At 44.1% G+C, this 23,422-nt stretch overlaps 1 protein-coding gene and 1 long non-coding RNA gene across 8 annotated transcripts in view; one reads left to right on the forward strand and one right to left on the reverse strand.

The window, feature by feature from the left end:
• Nucleotides 1–5,650, reverse strand: part of PATL1 (PAT1 homolog 1, processing body mRNA decay factor) — a 40,804-nt gene extending 35,154 nt beyond the window's left edge. For 2 of the 7 annotated variants that reach the window (XM_019975260.2, XM_070767509.1), the window contains exons 1-2: nt 5,494–5,650; nt 3,445–3,556 (exon numbers count right to left, since the gene is read on the reverse strand). In XM_019975260.2, the coding sequence (XP_019830819.2) occupies nt 3,445–3,556; nt 5,494–5,508 (127 nt within the window). In that variant the 5' untranslated portion in view covers nt 5,509–5,650. Of the gene's footprint in view, nt 1–3,444; nt 3,557–3,645; nt 5,318–5,493 lie in introns of those variants that run through there. The other 5 variants (XM_070767510.1, XM_070767508.1, XM_070767507.1 and 2 more) reach the window with 5 other exon arrangements.
• A 207-nt stretch (nt 5,651–5,857) lies between these two features.
• Nucleotides 5,858–23,422, forward strand: part of LOC109569296 (uncharacterized) — a 68,101-nt gene continuing 50,536 nt past the window's right edge. The window contains exon 1 of the long non-coding RNA XR_011560602.1: nt 5,858–22,305. This is a non-coding gene — a long non-coding RNA (uncharacterized lncRNA). The remainder of the gene's footprint in view (nt 22,306–23,422) is intronic.

Consider the following 23,422-nt stretch of genomic DNA (forward strand, 5'->3'; position numbering starts at 1 on the left):
TTTACTATATGTCTCATCAAAGACGATTATCTATTTGTCCTTAGTAATTAATTTAAAAAACACTGATTAGTAGCCATATTCTGTAAGAAAGGCTCTGTTGTGAATTGTTACTTTTTCAAATATGTAAGTAAAGAAATCTATGCCACAAAACGCCATCATCATTTTATGTATTTCCTGTTTTGTGAAAAATCACCTGAAGCAACGTCAGAGGCCACACATGGCCTTGGTGTAAAAAGACACTTCACTCTGTATCTTCTTTGAATGACTGAAAAATATAGTTACTTAAACATGCCTTTGTTTGTTTGACCTCAACCCACACTCGCCAAAATGATAAAGGGTAGGGGAAAACAACAAGAGAAATGAAGGGAAAGAGATACCTATTTTCCTTTAAGTATAACCTATACTCTGGGACTTCCCTGGTGATCTGATGGCTAACACTGTGCTCCCAGTGCAGAGAGCCCCGGTTCAACCTCTGGTCAGGGAACTAGATCCCACATGCCACAGTGAAGATTCTCATGTGATGCAACTAAGACTCAGTACAGCCAAATAAATACAAATGTTAAAAAAAATTAACCTATACCCAGATGTGAGTTACTAAAATCCTGTCTGCTTTTATAAACACGTACTTCTTGTGGCAATTCCCTTCAAATCTGTCTCTGGGATATATCTGAATAAAAACAAAATAAAAAGTAGAGTTAATTTAACTTTAGAGCAATCTCAGTCTCTAAAGATTTCAGCAGTTATCAGTAAAAAGGAGGAAGAAACAATGAGGATCCTTCCACGTGGAGGCAGAAGATTTCCAAGGATTCCCCAAATACTGTTAAACATAACTTGTAGTTTACACTGATTGTATTTATAGTTACTTAACCTCTCTGACACTTTCCTTCTTCATTAGCTAAAATGACGATAATAATAGTGCCTACCTCATAAGATTGCTATCAGGATTGATAATATATGTAAAACATTTAGAATGGTCCCGAGCATCTAATAAGTACCTTGGAAGTGTAAGCTTTCGTTTTTAGAGAATGAGTTGAGGTTACTATGGCCCATTTATTGCTCAAAGATGACGCAAATATTTTTTTCCATGCAAAGACACTGACTAGTTTCTTACGGAAAGGTGACATCAGAGCATTTGTAGCCAGTGACTTAAAATAACTACTGTATTAACAGGTATTACTCAAGACACTCACTCCTTGAGTTAAAAACCATCAAGTCAAAACATATGTCATAGGTCTAACATTCTACCTCCTTGTTTAAATTCTCTACCCATCTGTGGAAGTACATTAAACAAGTCACAGGTGGACTTAGAAATGTTCTTTTTATAAATCTGTATACTATTTATATCAAGGTGTTAGGAGGAACTAGGATTTTAACCTTACAATTGTCTCAATGTTAAGGGCTCACATTTAGAAATCTTTTCTCAACTACAGACTCTGTAGACCAAGAAGTCCTTAACCATCCTTGTGCCTCAGGGTACAGAAACGGGCTGCCCTATCCACATGCGATTTCGCAGCTCTTACCTTTTTACCACCTGTTCTTCTACTGTGTAACCCTAGGGGCTTTTTCAATGTGTGTGCACTTTTTGCTTTTCCATCCCATAAAATACAATTCTGCATACTTTAAAATTCTTTTAGGGCAATACTTTCCTTATCTTGGGAGAAACTCAGAAAAAAAAAAGACTGTCGAGCACTCTGGAAGTCAGGGAGAAGGCAAGACTATTTCTCTCCAGTCCAGGTTCAAAACTGAGGACATTTGCTATGTCCTGTCTTAATATATTTCATTTTAATACAGACGAATTTGCTACAAAATGGTAACATTCGGTACACTATTTTAAGAGAGAAAGAGTTCCAGAAGCAAGCACACACTTGTTTGGAGCTTTATTGTATTCTATAGGTTTTTACTAAAGTTTCAAATATAATCTGCAATTTCCATCAGCCCCCTGCTCCCGCCATTCTCTGTTCTTCCCCTCCTTCCCTGTGGTCTCCCTGGAGAAAGAACAGCATCTTAGATCATCCTCTGGGACGAGGTCTTCCCTTAAACTACGGCTGGAATCCAAAAGGTCTTCAGTTCCCTTTTGTAATGAGCCTTGCTTCCACCTTAAATACTTCTCTTCCTGCTCCCAAAAGTGGCAGTTTTAGCTCTCCAGTGAATTCTCTAAACCCTGACTGAACAGAGAACATTTTTTCATTTTTGCCAGTTAACTCGGTCTAAGCTTAAACAAACAAGTCATTTAGGTCACTGCAAAACCAGTAACCAATACGACGTTTTTAAAGACCTTCTTTGTTTTTGATATTCAACATTTTGGGGTTACTCAATACTGATAAGTTTCCTCTTCTTCTTCCTTATTACTTAAGTTTGAATATTTGTTGCTTAGACAGAGTTCAAAGAAACTCCACACATTCACACATCCCAGTGTAAATGCGGTCATTGTTGTTTTTCAACACCATCAAAGCAAAGAGAGCCGCATCTCCCTCTCTTTTTGGCCTCGCACATGCTGGATCTTAGTTCTCCAACCAGAAATGGAACCGGGGCCCTTGGCAGTGAGAGTTCAGCCTTAAGCACTGGACCACTAGGGAATTCCCTCACCTATTCATCTTTTAAGTACACTTTAATTTTAACTTATTAGTATGCTTGTTCTAGAATCTCAAATTTCAAACTTTATCATATAAACTTGCCCCCTAAATTTCTCATCTCAGTAATTATAACCGTGACCTCTAGTTTAGTTTGGCTCTTTAATTTTTTAACCTCTTCCAATTCCTGAAATATTATCTATCTCCAGGGATGAGAAAATCTCATTTGTACACAGCACTTTTCTAATTTATGAAGACTTTCTATCACCAAAATTCTTGGAATCAAAAACTCTAACTGAATATACTACAGTACAACAGAGGATCATGCTATATACTACTGATCAACTAAATTTTAAAACATACATATCAAAACCTGAGTTTTCTCCTAGTCCACTAGTTAAGTTGTATGTTCCACAAATAAATATTTACTTCTTCTAGGATTATTTTCTGGAGAAGGAAATGGCAAGCCATTCCAGTGTTCTTGCCTGGAGAATCCCAGGGACGGGGGAGCCTGGTGGGCTGCCATCTACGGGGTCGCATAGAGTCGGACACGACTGAAGTGACTTAGCAGCAGGATTATTTTCAGCCTTTATAAAATGTGTACTTCTCTAATCACTTGATTTTCTCATAGTGTCAACTGAGGGCCACAGATCATAAAGCTGGGAGGGACACGGCTTAGAAAAACACCTGGTTTTTGTAAGTGAGGCAAACAGAAGCCCAGAGGAGCACGGTAGATGCTTGGAGTGAAGAATAGAAGTCTGCCAACTCTGTGAATGAGGATATTCCTGCTAAGACAAAAGTATCAATGCTGATAAAAGACAGCATTTGAAAAGAGCAGGAGACCGAGACATTATAAAAGAAAGCTGTCACTTACCAACTGCACCTGACCCAAATGTATCATCATTGAATTGATCAATCTCTTCGTCCTCCTCTCCCAGGCCCTGAAATGCATCTTCATCTTCATCCAGAGGACAATCCTCCAAAGACTTAAAAAAAAAAAAAAAAAGAGAAAAAAAGATTAGGTATTCAGGAAGTTCACAACCTCATTTTCAAAATGTTCTAAAAATGTTCTTACCTTACCAATCTACACAATAGCTTCATTATGACTTTCTGTACAGATGGCATTTTTTCTATCCCCCAATTTCCCTGACATTGGAAGATTCAGTACCTTTTCTGTCAGCTTCCCTTTCCTATTTATTTAACCTCTTCCCCCCAAACTTCCATTTCTCTATTTATCAAGGCTCTAATAATAGCATTTCCTCATGCAACCAAGAAATTAGGCCTGCAACTTCCTTTCCATCACTTGTTACAATGACAACTGAAAATGAACACTTTTTTTGCCTGAGTTATTTTTCACTGAAATTCTCATCTTTCCCATGTTCATGTCATGTTCTCAACTATTAAGCCCTTTTAAAGCTTTCTCTCCATTTTCCTTCACACATTTTGTTTTCCTATAGGCTCAAACTCGGTGGTAAAAGAGAAAGCTAAGTTTTCAATCACAGTGAACTCTTGAAAAACTGTGATGTGATGAGTTCAAGCTCAGTCTCTACTCCTACAAGCGAGGTCAACCTGGACAAGCCACACCCCTTCTGATTAATTCATTCAATACCTCCTGAGCACCTATTGTGTCTCAGGCTGTGTTAGACTTTAAACCACAGTCTCTTTAAGTGGTAATGCAGGGACAATACCATCTCCTTCAGAGGTGTTGTGAGGCTCAAAGGAGGCAAAGTTTTAGACAAACACTGGATACTGCTAGACAATGCTAGATATCACCATAACAACCTAGGTGTGTTCTTAACACTCCCTTCCCTCCCCCTTCATTTCACTTTTCAACTGATTAATTTTCCAAGTTTTCTTGGGAATTTTGCCTACTGCATCTCATCGCTTCTCTCCATATTTTCATAAAGTCAGTTTGATCTTGAGCCATTCCTATCAAATAGAAGGTCTATGTGTCCACAGTTTTCAAAGACTCAGGGTCGGAAACCCACTCTCTCTGCAGGCACATTTCTGATATACCTTGACTGACCACCTCTCAGCGAGGCTGTTCCCAAACGAAAAGTTAGGTTCAAGGGCCAGTCTACCCATCTTAAGTCCTCCCAAACTCAACACGAAACAAGCAAGCGACTGCCTCCACATGAGAGGCAACTTCTCCAAGCACTCGCAAATCACGAAAGTCTACTGAACCAAATCACTGCTTCTCAAATTGGAGAGACTCTTAGGGATCACCTAGACCAACCCTGTCAGTTCTACAAGTCCCAGAAACCCTGTCCAAGGCATCAGGAGTCGCTAGAGGTCACACGGCGAGTTAGCGACAGCGCCAAGACTCTCGACTGGTCCTGCATTCCCGGGACCTTCCCCCAGCCCACGTCTCCGTCCGCTCGCCCCCAAGGAACTCCTGCGGGACACGCCCCTCCCCAACCCCCAGTCCTCTTCAGTAAACAGTCCTCGGCCCCAGTCAGAAGGCAAGTCCGGGCCCCCGGGACCTGACGATCGCCCGTTTGTGAGGGGGAGACGCTTCCGTGTCCAGGGCGGGAAACGCGTCTCTGGCCTTTCCCGAGTGAGTCCTCCACAGGAATCACCGGCTGCGGGTGCAAGGCTCTCTACTCGGCGCTCCTCCGAGGCGGGGGCGGGGGGCTGTGTGGTCACGGTACTTCACGGGCCCGCCCCAGCCCAACACAGAGGTCAGCTCTCTCCGCCGGCCACCGACAGGGCGGTCCCGCCCCCCCCCCCCCCCAAAGCTGGCTCTCCACCCGCGGCTGAAACCCGCGACCCCAAACCGACGCCTTCCGCGGGGTCCCGCGGGTTCCCCCGGCCGCTCCCTCCTCCCCAGAGCGCGGGACCGACGCGCGTGAGAGAGAGACTGAAAGAGAGCTGGGCTTGTGCGGGACCGAGGGAGGGGTCACTTCCGGTCGCGGCGGCTCACCTCGTAGCGGAACATTCTTGGGGAGGGGGGGAGAGGGAGCGGGGAGGGGAATGGGAGAGGGAGGGAAGAGGCGCCGACTCTCCGGGCTCCTCCGTGCGCGGGTCCTCCACCGGCTCGCGACCCCTGGCCGCCGCCGTACGCCGGAGCGTGCGTGGGGACGTGCGCAGGCGCGCCTCGGAGAGGGCGGCCGCCCCGCTCGGCACCCGGCGGCGGCGGCTGCGCGGGGACAGATTTGGCGTCCCGCTTCCTAGTCTCAGCGGCGGGAAGGAGGTCCCGCGGCGAGAGACTGCGCACGCGCCGCCCGTCGGGGGCTTCCTCGCGGTCTAGGCTTGTAGCTCCGCCCCCTCCGGCTCCTCTGCGTTCGCCCGGCGCTCAGGTTCCAGTCACGAGTTTTCCGTCACCGACGGGGCGGAGAAAAGCCTTGTGATTGTCACAGGACAGGGCTTTGAAGAGTCCCAGGCTTAAGTTAGCCTGGGCTGGAAAAACGGAGATTCCTAGACTGTCTTTCCAACGTCCGACACCGTCTTCGAGTTGCTCGGGCGGTCCTCACGACTGACCGTTTGCGCCGAATGCGGGGGAGGGGCGGGGGGAGACGTTCAGGTCTTTGGAAGGGGCTGCGTTCGTCGCCACTTGCAGCGGCATGTCACCCGCTGAGCCGACAGCAGGCCAGGGCTGTGATTTATGTGTGTCTAAGTGGTGAGGGTGTTAAAAAAAAAAAAAGGCCGAGGACTTGTTTAGGGAGGTTCCACCCGAGAGGTATTTTTAGGCCCCAGGCGCGCGGAGTGGGAGAGCAGAGAAGGGCAGCCCAGCCGTGGGCAGCACGGTCTTCGAGGCTGAGTGCGCCGCTGGGTGACACCAGCTCCTGAGAGGATCAAGCCCGGGAAGGCGTTTGCCTGGGGCGCCGTGCTTCCGGGAGCCTGTTGGGGAGATTTACCTCAGCTAGCGCGGCCCGCCCTGCCCTTTCGGCCTCAGGACTCTCCTCGAGGATTAAACTCGCACAGCGAAGAATTAATTCCAAGAATTAAGGAGGGCGTTTCGCAACTCCTTTCTCCTGGTGTCTCAGAGTGCAGCCTCGCCTTAGGAGTGGCATAAATTGCTTGCGTGTTAGGATGACCAGCTTAATCAGAGTCTGAGGAGTGGAAATTGTGAATTTGGAACAGGAAGTTCTGGGTGGGAGGCAGTGCTTTGTCACTGGCTATTAGATTTGGAGCAAATTACCTAAACGTGTCTGAGGCTTAATTTCTCTGTAAAGTGCACTTAATGATCCCTGTCTCATAGAGTAGCGGTTCAATGGCACGATGATTCTAATACTACTCCTCATGATTGCGGTTTGTGAGATAGTGATACTGTTAATCGCTCAGTTGTGTCATTCGTTGCGACCCCATGGACTGTAACCCATGTTACAGCTGACGCCTCCTCTGTGCCTGGAGTTCTCCAGGCAGGACCACTGCGGTGGTTTCCTATTCCCTTTGGATCTTCCCCACCCAGGGATCGAACCTGGGTCTTCTGGATTGGCAGGCAGATTCTTTACCTTCTGAACTTGTGAGATGGGTACTATTATTTTCTGTACAGATGTGCAACCTGAGGATTAGAGATGTCAAATAATTTATCCTAAACCATTCCCTTGTAGCTCAGTCAGCATAGAATCTGCCTGCAGTGTAGGAGACCCGCGTCTCTGGGTCCCTGGGTCAGGAAGATCCTCTGGAGAAGGAAATGGCAACCCACTCCAGTATCCTTCCCTGGAAAATCTCATGGACACAGGAGCCTGCTGGGCTGCAGTCCATGGGGTTGCAAAGAGGAGTCGGCAAGACTGAGAGACTAACAATAAACCACACATAGCAATGGCAACCAGGTCTCTCTGATTCCAAAAATCCAATCTCTTAATCACTGTGATGGTTTTACAAGTGAATGTTTACATGGGCCAGACCTAAAGCTTGAAATGGAGCAGGCTAAGTATAAGATGACAATTAGAATCCAAGCATTCATACAACATTACACAATGTCATATGCTGCTGCTACCACTTCAGTCGTGTCCGACTCTGTGCAGCCCTGTGGACTGCAGCCTACCAGGCTTATCCGTCCATGGGATTCTCTAGGCAAAAACACTGGAGTGGGTTAACAATGATCAAAGAATTGGTGCCATGTAGACCCATGCATGCGTGCCGAATCGTGCCCGACTCTGTGCAACCCCATGGACTGTAGCCCAGGAGGCTCTTCTGTCCATGGGGTTTTCCAGGCAGAAATACTGGAGTGGGTTGCCATTTCCTCCTCCAGGGGATCTTCCCATCCCAGGGATCAAACTCAAGTCTCTGAGTCTTCTGCACTGGCAGGAGGATTCTTTACCACTGCACCACCCGGGAAGCCTGGCAGATCGTGACCCACAGTCAAATCTGGCCAGCTGCCTGCTTTTGTCAGTAAAGTTTTGTTGGAATGCAGCCGTCCTTATTTATTTACATATTCTTGGTTGCTTTAGGGAACCAAGGGAGAGTTGCATACTTAGTGGAGGCCATTTGGCTAGCAAAGCCTGAAATATTTACTACCTGGCCTGTACAGAAACAGTTTGCTGATTCCTGATGTTGTGGATCCTGTTTTCTGATGATTACAGTAGAAATCAGAAATTTAAAAGAACTCTATGCCTCTAATTAATGATCTGCTTGAGAAAACATAATGGGAAGTAGGAAACATTTAGAACTAAGCTATAAACTTATTAACATAGAAAGATTTTTCAGTTCAGTTCAGTCGCTCAGTCGTGTCCGACTCTTTGTGACCCCATGAATTGCAGCACGCCAGGCCTCCCTGTCCATCACCAACTCCTAGTGTTTACCCAAACCCATGTCCATTGAGTTGGTGATGCCATCCAGCCATCTCATCCTCTGTCGTCCCCTTCTCCTCCTGCCCTCAATCTCTCCCAGCATCAGGGTCCTTTCCAATGAGTCAACTCTTCTCATGAGGTGGCCAAAGTATTGGAGTTTCAGCTTTAGCATCATTCCTTCCAAAGGACACCCAGGACTGATCTCCTTCAGAATGGACTGGTTGGATCTCCTTGCAGTCCAAGGGACTCTCAAGAGTCTTCTCCAACACCACAGTTCAAAAGCATCAATTCTTTGGCGCTCAGCCTTCTTCACAGTCCAACTCTCACATCCATACATGACCACTGGAAAAACCATAGCCTTGACTAGACGGACCTTTGTTAGCAAAGTAATGTCTCTGCTTTTGAATATGCTATCTAGGTTGGTCATAACTTTCCTTCCAAGGAGTAAGGGGGATACAGCTAAAGCAGTTTATATAGAAAATAGGATAATCTCAAAGAATAAGGAAAAAAATTATAAAGAGCAGAAGTGAAAGAAAGCAAGGTTATCATAGAGACCATGGATAAAATTACCTGTTTTTCTCACTGTGAGGCCTGTCTTTAATGGAGGTTCATGAGAATCCCTTTAGGTGAATAGTGTATTTTTTGAACTACATAACAGGCCCATTCTTTTCTTTTTAAAAAATATTTATTTATTTGGATTTGCAGCGCATTAGTTGCTGCATGTGGGATCTAATTCCCTGACCAGAGATTGAACCCAGGTCCTCTGTCTTGGGAGCACAGAATCTTATCCACTAGGCCACCAGAGAAGTCCCAACAAGCCCATTCTTAAGATGGAGAAGGTACAAATTATTTTCACAAGTAATTCTGGGGAAATACAGTATGAGGTCTCTGGAGAGTGTCCCTTGAGTGGATGGAATAAAAGTCTCTCCTTCATGCCAGGTGTATGAAAAAGGCTTTTGACATCAGAGAGAGGACATCAGTTAGTGAAAACTGCCATGCTTTGGCATTGTCTGTCCTTGTTCAGAAGTTGTAAATAATCCACTGTGGTATTTACAGACTCTAGACATGGTGGTAAAAATGTACTTTTTTGTAAGACTAGTTTCAGATGTTGTATTCATTTTCATTAAGTAATGTACAGCTCTACAATAGTGGTTCCCAGCCTCAGCAAGAGGGTTTATTAAAACAGGCTGCCGGGCCCCATCACCAGAGTTTATGAAGTTATGAAATAGGACCTAAGGATTACAGTTATACGGTTCCCAAGTGATGCAGATGCTATTGGTTCTGGGACTACACTTTGAGAACCACTGCTTTATTACCCTTGAGTGCTTGCAGAGGGTTATAGAGAGGGAGAAAAAGAGTGGTGGGCTGCCCAGAGGGTCATTGCTTACATAGTCAACAAAGTTGTAACGGACATTCTAGAAAGTTACGGGAACCTTTGGTGCAGCAGACCTTAGACAAAAAGATTAGCAATATAATGAAAATAAAAATGTATAAGACAAAAACTTGTGGTAAATTAAAAGAGCCCACAGATTCTTTGACTGTTCTCTCATTAAGAGGTGAGTTCTGTTTCCACGATTCCTTGAATCTGGACTGGATGTGATGGCTTTGACCAATGGAGAGGTGGGGGGAGGCATGCTGTGTCAGCTCTGAGTCTAGTCTCTAAGAAGGTTGACATTGTGGGTCCACGTTAGAGGCCTAGTTACCTTGCTGAGGAGGTCACATGGGAAGGCTCTGAGACTCCATGGAGAGCAAGAGGGGTCCAGCTGTAACCAAATCACCAGTCGCACTAGACTGATGAATAAAGCTGTCTTGGACTCTCCAGACCAACTCAACTACCAGCTGAGTATCATTGAGTGACCCCATTCAACCCCATGTGGAGTAGAAGAATCACTCAACTGAGCCTTTCCCAAATACCTGACCCATAAAACTGTGGTGATACAATAAAATGGTTGTTTAAAACACAAGATTCTGGAGTGGTTTATTACTACTAATAGGTACCTGGGAATTCTCTTTAGAAAAGTTACACCAAACTTGGAAATAAGGGAAAAGGTTACTATCTGCCCTTTCTGTGTTGTAACAAGAACATTGTCTAATGAGCCTGCTTAAGGATAACTTGAAGTTCTTGGGGAGGTAATTTTATTTGACTTAGTATTTACTGTTAGTGAGGTGCCAAACTCGGTACAAATTAGATGTTATTTTGTAGAAGATTGCTAAATTGCAAATTATTTTTGTCCAATTGAGATGATTTCATTTTGATAGAAAAGGTAATCCCAAAGGGGACAGTTTAACTGCCTCCTCAGATATTAACTGGTATATTTAACACTTGAGCCTTATTCAGCATTCTTTTCTCTACTCGGTTTGGTACATGTTTTCTTGTATTTGTTTTAAACCAGCCTTACCATTCTGCTGGTTTTCTCATTAATGAGATAAATAAATGGCCCATACTCATATTGGTTCACAGACTGGTCCCCAGACACGGAGGACGAGGAGAGACTGAAGAGAGTCACTGCAGGTTGGTAGGTGGTAGGAAGCACCTACAAAGCAGGAGAACTTACATACCGAGTCTGTCTTGGGCAGTCAGAAGACAAATAGGTCACTGCACTCACCTTCCAGAATCTTAAAAGATGTAGAGCTCTGAACAGAGTCCCGTCATGCATCCCGTCCAGGTGGTCTCAACAACATCCTATTCTCTTGTCCTTAAAAATAGGTCCCACTGTGGGAAAGGTGGGCAGAAGGTACCTTCTGAGTACAGAGGAGGGGATGTGGAGCATCCGGTCTCCAGAGGCCAGTTCCGGATGATCGTGTGCTCTTAGTGACAGCTTGTGATACATTCGACAGTTTATTACATAAGAAGCTGAGAATCTGTTATGTGCTGTGCTTTGATCATGGCCTGAGTGGTTTATTAGGCATGAGTTAAGTGCTGAATGGTTGTGTACTAGTTTACACTGGCTGCTGTAACAACTTACCACAAACTGAATGGGTTAAGGCAGCACTCATTTATTCTCTTGCAGTTCTGGAGGTCAGAGTCTCAACTGTAGTTTGAGTTGTTGTAGTACTGTGTTCTTGCTGCCAGAGATGCCTAGGAGAGAATCTGTTTTCTTACCTTTTTTGGTGTCTAGAGGTTGGTGCATCCTTTAGCTTGTAGCCTCATCCTCCATTTTCAAAGCAAGGAGCATGGCTTCTCCCAGACTCTCCATCTGTCTCTCTCTCCTTCTGTTGTCACATTTCTCTCTCCCTTCCTCCTTCCTCCCTCTTATAAAGTGATCTGTGATAACAGTGGGCGGGGGGACTGCATATTCATAATCCAGGGTAGTCTCTTCATCTCAGGATCCTTAATCTCATCTGCAAAAATCCCTGTTACTGTATAAAGTACATGCAGGTTCTGGGGGTTAGGACCTGGGGAACCATTTGGGAGACCAGTTTTCAGCCTGCCCCACGTGGTATATGTGAACCATTGTTGGGTATCCAAAATGATTTTTGGTGGTATAGTGAACATTTTAACATTTAAGTGTTGGTTCTGTATACTATTTAAAGATGGAAAAAAAGACTTCACTAGGTGGAACTATGAGGGACGTTGAAAGGAGAATCGAGAATGAGTAGGGAAACAGGCAGGCTTCCCGCCCCCTCCGGCCATGGGTCCCGGAAGGGGCAGCTTGGTGCTGACAAGGCCTTGGCAGTAAGAACAGGCTGTAGAGACATCTCCTGTGAGTGGCTGGCTTTTAGAGGTGAGGAAATGTGATGGTTTGCTGGGGTAGACCATGGCATTAGAGGATAAGACAGCAGAAAGTCAGTCTTGCTGTACATGTTTCTCTTACCGAACTGGTGAGAGAAGGGGGCGCTTACAGTGCTGTTGCTCCTGTTATTTCCTGTTGACGCTGAGCACTGCAGAGCAGAGGTGGGGCTCTGAGTACTAGTCCCCTCATCATTCACACCAGTGGTCCCCAGCCTTTTTGGCACCAGGGACAGGTTTTGTGGAAGACAGTTTTTCCACAGACTGGTGGAGAGGGGGAGAGTTTTGGGATTATTCAAATGCATTACTTATTGTGTACTTTATTGTTCTTACATTGTGATATCATTGTACAACTCACCATCACTCGCACTCACTGATAGGGTTTTGATACAAGCGTGTAAGCAGCTGGTTTATGGTGGTCCCTGTGAGTCAAGCCTCTCTGGAAATGATGATCTGTATTTGCAGCTGCTCCCCAGGACTAGCATCCCTGCCTCAGCTGCTCCTCAGACGATCAGGCGTTACATTCTCATTAGATCTGATGGGAGGCAGAGCTCAGTGGTAACAGCTCTGGGGAGCAGCTGCAAACACAGACAAAGCTTCAGCTTCCTCACTGGATGCTGGTCATTTCCTGCTGGACCGTCCAGCTGGGAGCCCCGATTTACACCACTCAGGAAAGGAATGATATATATATATATAACCCTAACCCTAACCCTATATATATATATATATATATATTTTTTTTTTTTTTTGCTGCTTGGTCTACAGGATCTTAGTTCCCTGATCAGGGGTTGAACCCGTGTTGAACTCAGTGAAGGCACTGAGCCCTAACCACTGGACAGCCAGGGAATTCCCGGAAACTGTTTCTTATTCAGCATTCCATTCTCTCCACAGCACCTGCTTCAGCACCTAACTGTGTAATTGTTCAAACACTGCTGAGTTCTTCTTTTTGGTTGTAAACCAACATATAGAAAAGAGATGGTTCATAGGCAGTGTCTTCACACACTCTACCTTGTAGGTCCAGGTGCTCTTCAAGTGCCCCTTAGTATTACCTCCTTCCCTTGATTTCTTGTGGTTTCTGCAGAATCGTCAGAACTGGACTGGATGGCAGCATCCCATTCAAAGTATAGCTTTGCCCATTTTACTGGCGATAGCTAGGGCTAAAGAAATGGGGGTGGGGAGGGTCAGGAGAGAGGGAGCAAATCCCATGAAAGCTTAATCAGCTCCTACTCTTAACTTCCTGTCCGATACCTTGGCTTTCCTAGGCCCGAGCTTAGTGGTACCATGTTTCTGGCATTAGACTCCCATATTTCCCCACACCTAAATGAGAGAGGCTGGGCTTCCCCGGTGGCTCGGCAGTAAAGAGTTCACCTGCCAACGCGGGAGACGTGGGGTTGATCCCTGGGTCGGGAAGGTCCCTGGAGTAGGAAATGGCAACCCGCTTCAGTACTCTTGCCTGGAGAATCCCACGGACAGAGGAGCCTGGCAGGCTATAGTCCGTGGAGTCACAGAGTGTCCCAGGACTCAGTGACTATACAACAGCAACAAATGAGGAGGGCTAGGTTAGCTGCTAGTTTCCGGCCTTTTCCGGGGACACATGGGAGAAGCAGAGAGAGATTCAGACTATTTCATGAGCCTGTTGTTACTGGAGGGACCTTGGCTGGATCTCCTTTTGGGGGGGCGAAATTCACAAAAGGAAGAGAAGCTTGTTCAACAAAGCCTGAGAATTTGCCAGCGTTGCACGACTACTACTGAAAGCCTGGCGGTGTCCACGAACAATCATACAGAAGCCTGATGAAGTTACTAGGGTGCTTGAGCACTCGGGCACACTTGTTTCCCTCGCTTGTTAGTGGACAGGAACACATTTTGACCAGGAAGATGTCTGCATTGCGGTTTTCTTTCGTTTCTTCCCTATTGAGTAAGAGAGGATACCTATAATAGAAAACACAAGACGTGTGGTATAAGACACAGGACATTCAGGATTTGATAGTGAACTGGGGGTTATACAATGTGCGTAGCAAACCATCCTGGGTTTAGTGGGTTAAAACAACAATCATGATTGATTTGGCTAATGAACCTGCAGTTTGGCCAGGACCGTCTCTGCTCCAGGTGGCATCAGTTGGTACTGCTTGAAGGCTGGGGGTGACTCAGTGGTTGGTTGCTGGAATCATCTGACGTTTCACTCACTGTCTGGCATTTGATGCTACCAGTCAGCTGGGGGCCCAGTGGGGTTTTCAGCCACAGCACTTATTTGTGGGCTTTCTCTGCAGTTTCTTACTTTCTTCCCAGCATGGTGGCTGTGTTCCAAGAGCAAGTGTCCCAGAAGGGTCCGCTGGGGGTGTGTCTCTTTTATGATCCAACCTAGAAAGTCACAAAACATCACTTCTGCTTTAGTTACAAGTCCATCCAGGTTGGAGGGAAAGATGGACCCCATTTCTGGAGGGGAAAAGTGTCAACATTATCATGTGAGGAGAACATGTGGGAAGGGATGTGACATCAAGGTCATTTTTGGAAAATACAATCTGTCACGAGGACTAAGAGGTAGGAACTCAGGCCCTTTGGATCAGACAGGCTCAGAAACCTCTGGAAACAGAAGTCAAATCTCACAAGGCAAATATGTTTCCACCCTTATGAAGTCACTGCCACCACCACCAGGACCGCTACCTGTGTTTACTATAACTGTGTGTGAGGAAGGGACATATTCGGAGGAGGCTGGGGAATCTTTGTAATTTGGGAGCTTACTAAATCTCTGGTAGGTGTATGCCCTGATTCCATGGTGGCATATGGGCAAGGGGCACATAAAATCCTCCTGAAACCCAACCTATCAACGGCTGCCCTGTTCATTTCAATCACTCCCTAGACACTGGGATTTGTCATGTCATGTTAGTTATCTATTGCTGCATAAAAAATAGCCCCCAAATAGAGTAGCCTAAAACAAAAGTCATTTACTACCTCACAAAGCTTCTGAAGGTTGGCAGTCTGGGAGCAGCTTAGCTGGGTGGTTCTGGCTCATTGTTTTAGGAGGTTGTAGTCCTCTGAAGGCCTCCCTGGGGCTGGAGGATCTGGACCGAAGATGGCTCACTTACACGGCTGTTGGCCAAACACATCGATTCCTCCCTGGCTCTTCATAGGAGGCTGTGGTTCCTTGCCATGTGGACGTCTCCATGGGGCTTCCTGATTGTCCTCAGTACGCAGGAGGTCCTCTTAGAGTGAGTAACGTGAGTGTGAGGCTGCAATATCTTTTATGACCCAGCCTCAGAAGTCATTTGTCATCATTTCTGCCACATTCTTTTTGCTAGAAATAAGTTAAGTACACTCTGACACTCAAAGAGAGTGGGATTAAGCCCCACCTTGTAAAGAGAGATATATCAAAGAATTTGTAGATGTATTTTAAAACCAGCACAGCCTATGTGAAGGCAAACTGCAGACCTTTTCATCATGGTAGTTTTCTGGAAAGATGAACAGATTCTAATATTATGATGTAAATGATTATAAAATGGGGTTTCTCAGGTGGCTCAGCAGTAAAGAATCCACTGGCCAATGCAGGAGAGGCAGGAGGCACGGGTTCTGTCCCTGTGTCAGGAAGATCCCCTGGAGGAGGAAATGGCAACCCACTCCGATATTCTTGCCTGGAAAATTCCATGAACAGAGGAGCCTGGTGGGGCTATAGTCCATGGGGTTGCAATGAAATGATTATAAAATAGAATGAAAATAAGGTGGTATCGGTGCAGGAATATACAGACTGATTTATGGAGCAAAGTAAACAGCCAAGAACGTAACATAAATGTGCCTTTAGTGTGTGATAAAGATGACAGCTCAATTCAACGGATAAAGGAAACATGGTTTGAAAATTACACTAAAGCAAGTGGTTACTTATTTTGGGAGGAAAGTTAACCCTGTAGCACAGCATAAACCAGAATAAACACGCAGCACATAGCAGAATGATGGATCAGTTCCCTGTGAAATTTCAAACAGAAGCAGCAAGAACAAAAATGAATGAATATTTGTATGATTTCAGGATAAAATGTCAGGATGTCTTTACTGTAAAAATGGAAAAATTTCAAAATTTAAACACAGAATTCCATAATAATAAACATATCATACATATGTATATATATAATCATTAACAAAATTTTAAAATATTTTTCACACATACGAGAAAGTGTTGACTTAAAATACCAAGACAAAAATAAATCTTAAAGTTCTTTAAGCATCTTAAAAAAACTCACACAAATTTAAAGGCTGTAAATATATAAAAAGATGAATTAATAAGCAAATGGAAACCAGATAAATAGTTGCTGCTGTAAAACCATCAAGTTGACAAATAATAAGAGAGAAAGAAAGAAAAAAAGGAGAAGGAAAGAGAAGGAAGGAGGAAAGAAGAGGGGGAAGGAAAGACAGAGGGAAGGAAGGAAAGAAACCAGCCCAGGGTTGATCATAAAATTATAAGATCAGTACCTTTGTGGAACAACAGACTGTTTCCAAGTCGGGAAAAGGGTACATCAAGGCTGTATATTGTCATCCTACTTATTTAACTTATATGCAGACTGCATCATGAGAAATGCTGAACTGGATGAAGCACAAGCTGGAATCAAGATTGCCGGGAGAAATATCAATAACCTCAGATATGCAGATGATACCACCCTTATGGCAGAAAGTGAAGAGGAACTAAAGAGCCTCTTAATGAAAGTGAAAGAGGAGAGTGAAAAAGGTGGCTTAAAAATCAACATTCAGAAAACTAAAATTATGGCATCCGGTCCCATCACTTCATGGCAAATAGATGGGGAAACAATAGAAACAGTGTCAGACTTTATTTTTGGGGGCTCCAAAATCACTGCAGATGGTGATTGCAGCCATGAAATTAAAAGACGCTTGCTCCTTGGAAGAAAAGTTATGAAAAACCTAGATAGCATATTAAAAACCAGAGACATTACTTTGCTAACAAAGGTCCATCTAGTCAAGGCTATGGTTTTTCCAGTAGTCATGTATGGATGTGAGAGTTGGACTATAAAGAAAGCTGAGCCCCAAAGAATTGATGCTTTTGAACTGTGGTGTTGGAGAAGACTCTTGAGAGTCCCTTGGACTGCAAGGAGATCCAACCAGTCCATCCTAAAGGAAATCAGTCCTGAATATTCATTGGAAGGACTGATGCTGAAGCTGAAACTCCAATATTTTGGCCACCTGATGTGAAGAACTGACTCATTTGAAAAGACCCTGATGCTGGGAAAGATTGAAGGCATGAGAAGGGGACGACAGAGGATAAGATGGTTGGATGGCATCACCGACTCAATGGACATGAGTGTGCGTAAACTCTGAGAGTTGGTGATGGACAGGAAGGCCTGGCATGTTGCAATCCATGGGGTCGCAAAGAGTCAGACACAACTGGGCGACTGAACTGAACCTTTGTGAATGGGGCTTTGCTCATGGCTCAGTGGTAAGGAATCCACCTGCCAATGCAGGAGACGCGGGTTTGATCCTGGGTGGGGAAGATGCCCTGGAGGAGGACATGGCAGCCCACTCCAGTGCTCTTGCCTGGAGAATCCCATGGACAGAGGAGCCTGGTGGGCAACAGTCCATGGGATCCCAAAGAGTCGGACACTGACTGACCGAGCACACACCTTTGTGCATCATCTGTGGGAGTACAAATTAGTGGTCTTTCTAGAATGCAATTTGGCAGTGTGTAAGTAGGGGGTTAAAATATTTTAACTTTAAGGAAGTAATCAGGTTCATAGACAGTGACTTATATACAAGGCTTTTTATCACAGTGATACTTAGAACAGTGAAGCATTAGTAGCCATCTATTTTTTTTTTAAGTCACATGGGCTTAGTTGCTCCGAAGCATGTAAGACCATCCGGGATCAGGGATCTCACCAGTGTCTCCAGCATTGGCAGGGAGATTCTTTACCACTGAGCTACGGGAAGCCCTGGTAGGCATCTAAATGCCAGTAAAAATAAATGGATATGTTACGACAGTCATGTTTTTGAAGGCTACTCGAGTGTGGCAGATGTTTGTGCTACAAGTTAGAGAATGAAGCAGGATATCAAAGCTCCTTGTTATATGATATACCTAATGTATAAAGAACCCAAATATTATCTGAGGTTTAATTGGTGAAGTTAGAAGGACTTCCCGGTGATCCAGTGGTTAAGACTTTGTGCTCCCAGTGCAAGGGGCATGGCTTGAGCCTTGGTCGGATAACTAAGGTCCTGGAGGCCCCAGGGAAGGGGAAAAGGTAGACCAGTAACATCACAGCCCGGCAAGAGCAGAGAGGCAGACCGTCTCCTTCCAGCTCTGCCAAACAACCGTCGTCAGTTCACCCCTTCTTGAAATTTCCCTTTCGTATTGAGAAGAAAATGGATGAAGATATTGTTTCTAATTTTAAAGCATCACCTATTACACTTTTTTCAATGACATATCAGATATTAATGTATTATACTTTTACAACTTCTCAAGACTGACTGACCTGGAAATAAACATTTACCGAAACTCAGCCAATAGAAGAGCTTATGAGTGGAAATTTGAAGAATCCCTAGTGCTCTTAGAGGGACTCTCAGGTAGTCCACAGATAGTTATTGAATACCCAGTATATCGAATCTCTGAATAGCATTGTGGAGAGATTACAAAGAAATAGCAACATTCTTTGCCATCACTTGATCATTAATTCAATAAATATATATTGAGTGTTTAGTTAGGCACTATTTTTGACTTCCCTGGTGGCTCAGCTGGTAAAGAATCTGCCTGCAATGCAGGAGAGCTGAGTTCAATCTCTGGGTTGGGAAGATCCCCTGGAGGAGGGGAAGGCTACCCACTCCAGTATTCTTGCCTGGAAAATCCCATGGACAGAGGAGTCATGGGGTTGCAGAGTCAGACACGACTGAGCGACTTCACATTCACTTACACTTCAAGGTTCATGGATGGAAAATATTCCTCTTATAAGCCTGAAAGTGAAAGTGTGCCTCAATTGTGCCCAACTGTTTGTGACCCCATGGACTGTAGCCTACCAGGCTCCTCCGTCCATGGGATTTTCCAGGCAAGAGTACCAGAGTGGGGTGCCATTTCCTTCTCCAGGGGATCCTCCTTGTGTCTTATAAGCCTGCTGCTGCTGCTGCTAAGTCGCTGCAGTCATGTCCGACTCTGTGCGACCCCATAGACAGCAGCCCACCAGGCTCCCCAGTCCCTGGGACTCTCCAGGCAAGAACACTGGAGTGGGTTGCCATTTCCTTCTCCAATGCATGAAAGTGAAAAGTGAAAGTGAAGTCGCTCAGTTGTGTCCGACTCTTATCGACCCCATGGACTGCAGCCTACCAGGCTCCTCCATCCATGGGATTTTGCCTGGTACAGCTTAATTCCTTTGGGTTTAGAAAACATGGCCACTAAAAACGTGCCCATCTTATTAGCACTCCTTAGTTTGTCTTTAAATCTTTCAGCGCTCAAAGCTCCCACTGCTTTCCCACATAAGGAAAATATCCACTGTCTCCATCTCCCTGCATCTCTGCGTGAAGGAGATCAGGCTGGTGTGCACTGCCCATCGGGGCGCTCACTGCCCTGGGCAGCACCACCGAAAAGGGACTGAACGTTGAAGATGCATTTCTCTAGACCAGCGCTCCCCCGCTACTGGCACCAGGGCCGGTTTCCTGGAATGGATTTTCCCAGACCGGGTACAGGGGAGGGGATGGTGTGGGGACGATTCAAGCACATCACATTTATTGGGCACTTTATTTCTATTAGCACATCAGCTCCACCTCCCTTCATCAGGCATTCGCTCCTGGACTTTGAGGACTTCTGCTCTAGACTGTTGGCAGTGTGCTGGGCTAGAATAGACTCTCAAAGGGAAACGAGAATTTAAAACAGCAAGCGTCTTGCTTCTGATGCTCTGTAGCTGCTGTCACGCACATGAACGTTCCTCCCACCCAGCAGTCACCACGTAACAGGCCGCCCAGATGCTCGTGTGTTTTGTTCATTACTACTTGGACCTGCGTCAGAGTCACCCTCGTGGGAAGGACGTTTAGGTTTTTATGAAGGAGCAAGATTTGAAGGGTCTTGTAAAGACTCTCTTCCCTAAAATTATTTTTTTTCCCTGATAAAAAAGAAAATTCACCCAGCTAAAATAAAAATGTGAGCTAAGATGGATGGGAGTAGGTGTGTAAATTAAGAGGGCCAGGTAAATGCTTTTGTATCTGTCAATAGCACCTTATCTGATTTTATTTGCCAGAATGAATTTAGCTGCTTTTTCAGGCCCTACAAAGGGCATTTGGGAGAAGAGGGTGACATTCACTGGATGTAAACCTTGGTCTTCCCTTGTGGTTCAGATGGTAAAGAATCTGCCTGCAGTGCGGGAGACCTGGCTTCGATCCCTGGGTTGGGAAGATCCCCTGGAGAAGTGAACAGCTGCCCACTCCAGTATTCTGGCTTGGAGAATTCCATGGACTGTTCAGTCCATGGGGTCCCAAAGAGCCGGACACAGCTGAGCGACTTTCATTTCACAAACCTTGGGGCATGACTAAATGTCTTCCAGCAACTCGGACAATTTGTTAAATCCCACTTTATACTTTGTCAATGTAGTAGTACGTTCAGATAGCTTATTTAAATATTGTTAAAATGTTCAGCAGGTAGGAGGTTAGCTATTAATACCTCCATCTTGGGGCTGGGAGACAAAAAGTGTAATTAACTTGACTCATTATCTTTCAGGGATTTACAACATTTAGATCTCCTTGTAGGTAGCAAAGATGACATACATCTTGGCTTGATTCTTGTCCCAAAACCATGAACCATCTGTGATCTTGTCACTGAAAACAGTCAAGGAACCCAGGACAAACCAATGAATGACTTTTCCCAGGTCATAAAAGATCTATTATACACAGAAGCATGACCTTAATGACATTTAAAACTAGAGGAAAAGATAAAAAGAGTTTCATCCAAAATTTTAAGCTAATTCTTTGAATCTACAAGGTGTCTGTGGTTGCGCTACTGTAAAAATACTACTGATTCGAATAAAATTTACATGAGTGAGACTTGGCTGAGCCTAGAAGCGGTTCATATATCTGCAGACTCAAAGCTGTGGTTATAGACACCACAGGGGCCAACCTCTGGTTCTTTAAAACACAGCCATACTGATTGGTCCACAAAATTGGCAGTAAAGTCTGGTAGGGTTAAAAGCTATTTAGAAGAATGTAATAAGTACTCTACAACCAACCTGTCTTGATAGATCTAACTCACTCTGAGTAGCACATGCCCAGGAAAATATTTTAAAAGAAAAAAAGGCTATTTGTATGAAGATATTTCTAGTGATTGTATTCATTTGAATTAAAAAAAAACTCAGTAATTGGAAACTGAATAAGTATATTTTTATGTATTATGATTGCTATCATAGATTGTTATATAGCCATTAAGTCGTATTGATATATGTACAACCACATGGAAAAATGTTTAAATGAGACTCAAAGTGTTAAAACACAAATTATTGTGTTTACTGATTGAACTTGTATAAAAATTTCTCTACATTAGAAAGAATCAGAAGAAAACACTATAATTAGAGTTTAAGAGGTTTTTTTTTTTGTATAAAATACTGATGTGTGCAATAAAAAGTAAAAGACTAAGTGATAAAATGAAAAAACAAAACCTTGAGTCTGGATTCAAGAAGACCTTTGCTTAGTTACACAGTTTTTTTGCCAGCTGTGTAACTATGGCAACCTTATCTATGTGCATTTCAGTTTCATCTTCAAAGTACAAGTAATTAGCATCTACCCTACACAATTGTTGTAAAGGTTAAATGACGGAATGGTTTACATGGGGCCTGGTGTTGTCACGACAGGCTAGGTATTATCATAATTGATTTATCAAAAGCTGTACTAGTGGCCCTGTGTGAGTTTTATCAGACAGCACGAGTTATTCTGATGTAATATTGTATAAGAACCCCATGATCATTTTTTCCTGCTTTCATTTCTTTCTGTAGAATAATATGCCTTCCTGCATCTGATTATCTGCCCAGGACAAGGTAGAAGTACATTGGTGTGGCATTGTTATTACTCCAAGTTGAACCAGTACAACCCAGTCTCATGGAGAAATCCCTGACCATAAAAATATTCCTAACTCTGTGAGAAATTGCCAGTGTATCTTTACCTTCCTGGGTTTTAATGACTGTAATTGATGACTAAGACTGTATATATATATATTTTTTCTCTCATTTCAGGTTCTCCAAGAAGGAGGGTGTCATGGCTCTTGAATCTTGTGCCTACCAGTGCATGTAGCAACTAGTACCAGAATGTAGGAGGCGATGTAAGAATGAATTCATGAATGAATAAATCAGTGATTTCTTACTTTTATGTGCTGGGAAAGAGAGAGAATATATAGCATAGTCTGGGAGATTTTGAGGTTCTTGTAAAGACTAGTTCAATGTAGGGTCTTATTTTGATCTTTATAAGAAACAAAAAATAGTAGGGAACTTCTCTAGACCATCCTGAATCTTGGGGCCAGAGCCAAAAGAATTTCTACTTGATACTTTAGGACCACACAGATTCGTGTTACATAATGGGGTCTTAAGGAGTTGACCTGTCTACCGAGAAATGATCATTACGTTCTTGTGACTAGATGCATAACCTCTCACTTCTCTTCATTGTGAAGTTATCCGATACTTTTCTACTCTGAACCCAAACAGGAAATTGCTCAATTGATTCCCTGCGTCTGTCTTCATTTGCACTAAATTGGGAAAACAAGGCCCTGTGATGAATGGCACGGCATGAATAAGTCTGATTATCTGGATAGAAAGTCAAAATAAAACAAACATAAAAAAAGAAAGTCAAGACTTAGATCAAAATTCTATGGTGCTGCCAGCCTTCCAGATTTTTGCAGATGTTACAAAAACCAAAGACAGATCATCTTTATTATCCTAAGGAATAATTAGGATCATTTCGTTGTCGTGAAGAACTCTAAATGGCATAATCTGTATCTTTACTATAGTCTGTATCTTCATAGTTGGATCTTAAACACAGAGATAAAGAATCTGACACTCTAAAAGGCAGCTAAGAGAGATACTGGGTTTGGCTGACAACTTACCTTCCCATAGAAGAATAAACCTGTCTTCTAAGCCAAGTATAATGCTAAAGATTTCTCACTGTCCCTAAGCCTTTACAGTTCCTGCAGGGATTGACACTAATCTCGTGGAGTCCCTAGATCCCTGCCCAGAAGCAAGGGCCAGGTTGTGGTACACACCTCAAAGCTCAGACTTGCCTGCAGGAATCTCTGTTAAGTCAAAGTTCTTCTTCAGCAGTTTGGCATCTCGTTCTGTTTTATTTAGAGTGAGGTATTCCCAAAGAAAGGCAATGCCAAAGAATGCTCAAACTACCGCACAATTGCACTCATCTCACACGCTAGTAAAGTAATGCTCAAAATTCTC

Source organism: Bos indicus, chromosome 15 (genome assembly GCF_029378745.1).
Source record: "Bos indicus isolate NIAB-ARS_2022 breed Sahiwal x Tharparkar chromosome 15, NIAB-ARS_B.indTharparkar_mat_pri_1.0, whole genome shotgun sequence".
NCBI classification, from domain to species: domain Eukaryota; kingdom Metazoa; phylum Chordata; class Mammalia; order Artiodactyla; family Bovidae; genus Bos; species Bos indicus.